This window comes from Octodon degus, unplaced genomic scaffold (assembly GCF_000260255.1).
Source record: "Octodon degus isolate 3935 unplaced genomic scaffold, OctDeg1.0 scaffold00258, whole genome shotgun sequence".
In the NCBI taxonomy this organism is placed as follows: domain Eukaryota; kingdom Metazoa; phylum Chordata; class Mammalia; order Rodentia; family Octodontidae; genus Octodon; species Octodon degus.
This window is the reverse complement of record NW_004524834.1, coordinates 168,299-174,470: the sequence shown is the minus strand read 5'-3', so window position 1 is coordinate 174,470 and position 6,172 is coordinate 168,299. Positions and strand designations below refer to the sequence as shown.

Here is a 6,172-nt window from a genome sequence, read left to right as displayed (position 1 = left end):
TCTCTCTCTCTCTCCCTCTCTCTCTCTCTTCGAACCAGGGATTGAACTCAGGCCCTTGCGCTTGCCAGGGAAGCACTTATTCCACTGAGCCTTCTCCCTGGCCCCAACATATCTGTTTGTACTGGATCACTACTTGAAAATAAAAGCATTATTACAAGAGCCACAAAGCACTATCAGAGATGTAGAAATCGTTTTGCTACCCCAACCCTTTGTGGCAGCAGCTTTCATCTCAGCTTGGCCCTCCTTCCCTCCCTCTGAGAACTCATATGCCTGCAGTTTACTGTCTCCCAAGATGACTTAATCAGAGGAACTACTTCTAGGGGATATTATTAGAATTGGAGCAGAGCCCACCAATCTGCTTTTACTTGGCCCCTCAGGTGGGTCCTTACTAGGAGGCCAGTTTTAGAAACTCAGTGCTTTCTAAATGTCCATCTGAGAAAGCAGGCTCTAATCTGGCTGGTTCTCTTTGTGCACTCACTGATCACATGAGCTAATAATTGTCCAATGGAGTCTTACCTTTTGAGTTCTTGCTGGAATGAATGCCCTCTACTCAAGTGATGAGTCTCTCTGTCTCTCTGTCTCTCTCTCTCTCTCTCTCTCTCTCTCTCTCTCTCTCTCTCTCTCTCTCTCCCTCTCTTAAAACACTGAACATAGACATTTACTAGCAAAGAAATCTTTCTTTCCCCTCTCCTCTCCTCCCCTCCTCTTCATATTGAGAAGCAAACCTTCAAATTGTGCTATATTACTAACTCCCTTTTTATTTTTTGAAACAGGGCCTTTTTCTGCATATTTGACCAGACTGGTCTCAACCTTGTAATCCTCATGAGTACTAAGATTACAGTCATGTGCCATAGAAAAATTTAAGAATGTAGCTATTTCTAAATTCTTTGCAGACAGGAAGGTAACAAGAGCAGAGTGGCCTATGGTCCTAATTTCACTTTGCCTAACAGAGGCTCCCTAATTGAGGAGGGTATGCCACCCTTCGTATGTAGCATCAGCCCATCTCCAAGCACAGCGAACTGTTCACTGCAGCAGTCCTGGGAAGCTGGTTCCATTCTAATGCTATGGGGGTCTCAGAGGCAAGGAAGGGCAGGAGACAGCCTGTAATCTTCTGAGCTGGGGAGCAGGCGAGGCTGCTGGAGCAGCAATTACATTATCTGCTCTAAGCCCAGGGAGCTGTTGGCACCTAAGGCTATTTCTATCCAAGTACAATGAAGTTATTATTTGCCAGAATTCTGCTCAATATGGTGCCTTTTACAGCCAAGGATATTTGCTAATGAGTTTTTAATAAGGCCTAAGTTCTGTAAGATTAATTATATTATGTTTGGGAAAATGTCTAGAAAAATTAGTCTGGGAAAAAAGGCTCTAAGCAATGGTCTCTTCCCCTCCTCCCAAGGGGTGGGATTGTCAGTTATTTCATGCTGGTGAGAATTCCTCATATTTCAATGCCTTGTTCCATTTACAATAAGGCGGATGAAAAATGGCCTCAATATTTGAGCCCAGTTAGTTGTCCCTTGATTATTAGTGCCCCATGCTTCATAGTCTTCATAGTCTTCCAGCTAAATTAGTGTAGGCCTGTCCTCAGGGAATTAACCATGTGAAAGGGAAAGGAGGCAAATTATAGCTGGTTTTCTCTGTAAACCGATATGCAAGAGGCACAAATAATTCCAAAGTGTGGGTATCCATTTAGTTTGATATGCCTTTGTTTTAACAGTCTTTCCTTTTTTGATTATGTTTTGCTTACATAATTCAGATTTTTATTCTGGGAATGCAGATCCATGAATATGCTATGACTAGATGGTGCCAGATATATCCTATTTAGAATTTTGGGGGATTTTTTTCAGACCAAATAATGTTGGAGCAGCACTGGACATGTAGGGAGACTATGCTTTCAAAAAATATTACCCTGATTTTCTTCATTTGGTCTGGGTATGAAATAGCAATAACTTTGATTGTTGGCAATAAAATGTGATTCACTACTTCTCTATATTCTTAGTCTATTTTTTAATTTTTTTATGCATTTGCACATGGTCTCATTACACAGCTTGGACTTGTAGTGATCCTCATGTTTTCAGGCTTCCTAGTGCTGGGATTATAGACCTGTGCCACCACTGCCTGGTCTCACTGGTTGGCTTGCTGGGTGGAAGGCTGGTGCTGGGAATTGATCCCTGGTCCCAACGCTTGTCAGGCATGTGCTTAGTTTTCTGAGCTATCTCATCAGTCCTATTCTTAGAATTTAATACTGCTTTCTTAAACCAGACAATCAAATATCTTCCAGTAAAGTAAAAGCTTTGCTAAGAGGGAGTCCCACTTATTCAGTACGATTGTTCAGTTTCTCTTAAGAAGCTCGCCAACTAGCCAAGTTTGCCTTGAATAATTAAATGACAAATGATATTCTTTTTATGTATGTCATGACCAAAACATTTAGCAATAAATAAATAAATAAATAAATAAATAAAATCAAAGTTATTTCTATCCCCCAAATGACCTATACTTTTGTTATCTGAAAGATAGCATTTACAGTCTAACACCATAAAATTTACCACAGAGAGGACAGTGTAAACCGTGTTACTAAGGAGATGTAGATATCAAAGCCATTCTCACAGTCAGATTTGCCATTTTCAAATATGAGCATCTGGTCCAGCTTCTATATTTAAAATACAAATACATCTAGACACTTTTCAAATCTAAACAAAATACAGTGCAGTTCTGATCTACAAATTGATGCTGTAAATTTGATATAGTCTAAATCAGACTCAGTGCTAAATGATATGCTTATCTACATTAGGCAATTGAGTTAAAAATACAAATTAGGCAATGACTGCCGAAGATGTGATGTGTAAAATGGTTGAATTGCTTTCAGCACCATTTTCTCTAAGTACTGGAATTTGTTCATACTTTGAATTTCATGGTGGGAGAAAGGAAAAAAACAACAGTCACAGAGCCTCAGAAGACAGTGAATAAGAAAGAGCCCTTTGTGCCTACCCTGGAGACAGAGCTCTTTTCCATTAGTTGAAATAAGCTTATACTGGAGCTGGCAAAGGTCATCAAGATAAAATGCTCCCTTTTAAATAGGAGAACACATTCAGGTATTTACAGAACACACTGTAAGACTGCCCAGGTCACTCAGAAGCAGCTTTTATACTCCTAGAGAGCCCATGGAGGTTTTAAATAAATAGTTGTCTACAGAGAAGGCAGGACAGTAGTTAGTGAAACACTTACATTAAATTCACTGGTTACTAGGCCAGAATTATTCTTAAAGATATACATGACCTTTAGGGAAGTTACATTTTCATTAGACAGAGAAAGATTAAAAAAAAATAGATCACTCTGTTATTCCTTCCTTTTGAACAGGTTTTTTTTTTTTTTTTCTTTTTTTCTTCCCTTTCACAGTATCTATTGTACCTTTTGGATTTTATTTACTCTTTCAGGTTCTTATGCTAGGGATACAATGCAATGTTGCTGATTTCTACTGGTCTACTGAAAAAAGCAGTTAATGCTTAATTTTTTTCTCCTTTTTAATTTGGTTTAATTTTTTGACCAGTCTTACAGGTTTATACCTAGTAATTTGAACAAGTTTGAAGATAACAATGTGCAATATAGCGACCATTACTTGAATTACTACCATTTGCTTTACTGAAATCCTGTAGTTTTTAATTTATTTTTACTTTTTTGTATTCTCTTTAAAAATTAAAAAATAGGTTACACATAAAAGCTTTTGTGAAAGATTAAACTCCACCCCCAGTTATAGGTCTGAAACCACATGCCCAGCCCCCACCCCATCTTAGGTCTTAAATTGGTAGACTTTCTTGGCGGGGACAGGCCTTAGAGGTCGCTCAGTGCTATTTCTTCTTCTAAGGACGGGTAAACCGCCTTCAGAGAAGGGACCCCTGGCATTTCTTAAGCTGGGTCAAGAAGCGCTTTCCTCCCCGTTTCCCCTATGTTCTCTGCTGTTCTGCTTCAACATTCCTTCTTAAAACCCCGATTTACTTCCCTGAAATGTTGCCTCTTAAAAGCCGTGGGATGGGGCCAGGGAGAAGGAAAAGGTGTCCTGAGAGGACCTGGAGGAGGCTTAGAGCTCATCAGAGAGCAGCAGGCCCCTCCAAGCGCCCCTGGCCGCTTCGGACCAGCGCTCTGGCTCCACCTAGGGGCGAGGAAGTGGGACAGAGGCCCCGCCACCCCGCGCGCGCGCTCAGCTCCTCCGCTGGGCACCGCGACTGCGATCTGCGTCGGGAACTTACGTGACTGTCGTTCCCCTTCCAGAAGTAGAAGGCCCCGATAGCCCCGAAGAGCAGCAGTGCCGCCCCCGAAGTGAAGACCACGGATCTGACCTTGAGCAGCCGGGCCAGGCCGGAGGGCTTCGCGGTCACCGCGGCGTAGGCCTGCGGGCAGGGGGTGTCGGATCGTGTCTGAGTTGCCCCCACCTCGCTGTGCCCTCTCCTTGCCCCAGGAGTCGAGGGTGTGGGTGAGAAATGGCGGGCCCCAGGCTCCTTCAGAGCCCTTTCATCCCTCCCGAAGGGTCCGTTGTCCCCAGGGGAGCAAGCGCCATACTCAAACTTCAGGGGGTAGGTTACTTCTCTGAAGCTCTGTACTCCCCGCCGGCACAAAGCGTCTGTGTCTGTCGTGCCCCTCACACACACACACACACACACACACGTGGGACGCCGCCCCTTGCATAGATTAGGGCTCTCAGATTCGTGCCCCTTCCCCTATATCTAGCAGTACAAATTGCCACCACGGTAGGTGGATTTCAGGGTGTACTTACCGGGGGGCTGCATAACTCGACGTCTTCAGGCCCCACCAGTGCAGTGGGAACTTTATCAGAGTTTGTTGCCATGGCTTGGGCAGTCAGAGCAAGACTCTTAGAACTCGGCGTGTACCTAGGCTCTGTTTTCGCTGCCCTGCCGCCGCCGCAAAGGGAGTGCCAGTGTCTGGCTCACTTTCACACTGGGGCCACACAGTCCAGCCTGGGCCGTCCCAGCGGTCCCCACCCCTTCCAGCGTCTCACTTCTTTCCTTCTCTTTCCCCGCCCTGGGGCAGGAGTCTGGACCAGTGGGGTATTCTTTTTTCTCCTCTCTCTCCTGTTTTCTGGCCTCAGAATAATATCTGGATAAATCTGAGCGTGTAAGGGTGGGTGTGCCCCTCAGGGAAGGTTACTGAGTCCTGAAACCCCAAGAAATACTAAATTGGCAGGACAAGTAGCCCTTCACCTAAGAATCTGTTGGAATGTCCCAGATCTCTAAGAACATCTGTGACAACTGGCTGGGAGCTATTTCCCTCAGGTCTCTGTGTGTTGTGCTGGTGGAAGGGGATTCAGAGGAGAGCAGGGCTGAAAGACTGGGTAGAGGACATCAGCGTGAGCACACCAAGCTTAAGATACCGTTCCACTGCCTGACATTACTGGATGGCTCTGGGACATAGAGCATAGAGCAGAGTCTTGGAGACAGGACATGACACTAGGTTGTCTAGGGGGTGGGTACAACTGCAGCACAAGTGAAAGCCAGGCAAGGGGTCCTGAAGAATTAAGTGTTAGTGAGACCAGAGTAAAAGTGTATTGTAGTAGGTTGATTAGGACCAGCCAACAACAAACAGAAACAATGGCAAGCACCACTTCATACACTGATGTGTGCAAAGAAATAGCTAAAAGGTTTGTGTGTAGGTATACATGTATTTAAAGAACTGTCTTAAGTGGAAGAGAGGAGGGGCTATTCACTTTTGGAAATGCAATCTTCCAGTGCTAGGGTAACACGGTACTTCCTTTGGATCCAGGCTTCCTTAACTCCCTATTCAGTTCTAGATTTCTGCAAAGCTCTCTACTGAGGAGTCAGTGTGTGTGTGTGTGTGTGTGTTGGGGGGACAGGTGTGCTTGGCAAGAGCAGAAGGAGCCTACATATATGGGATGACAGCATGAGACACAGACTTGAGGGGACACTGATGAAAGCAAGGACTTGGTGACAAGTGTGGTGACATGGAACTGGGATGGAGACCATGAAAAGAGACCTCTGCAGAACTGGAAGGATTTGCCAACTCCTGAGCTTGGTGAGACTGCAGTTTCAGACTTGAGAGGATTAGAGTAGTAAGAGCTCAACTGACAACTCCTTTTTTTTTTTTTTGTGTGGAACCGGGGATTGAACTCAGGCCCTTGCACTTGCCAGGGAAGCACTTATTCCAC

General features: G+C 44.5%; 1 protein-coding gene across 2 annotated transcripts in view; it reads right to left on the bottom strand.

Moving 5' to 3' along the window:
• Cnmd (chondromodulin) overlaps positions 1 to 5,062 on the bottom strand; it is a 42,718-nt gene extending 37,656 nt beyond the window's left edge. Inside the window, exons 1-2 of one of the 2 annotated variants that reach the window (XM_004646197.2) lie at positions 4,766 to 5,062; positions 4,242 to 4,382 (exon numbers count right to left, since the gene is read on the bottom strand). In XM_004646197.2, the coding sequence (XP_004646254.1) occupies positions 4,242 to 4,382; positions 4,766 to 4,837 (213 nt within the window). In that variant the 5' untranslated portion in view covers positions 4,838 to 5,062. The remainder of the gene's footprint in view (positions 1 to 4,241; positions 4,383 to 4,765) is intronic. The other variant, XM_004646196.2, reaches the window with a different exon arrangement.
• Between the last annotated feature and the right edge of the window lie 1,110 nt (positions 5,063 to 6,172).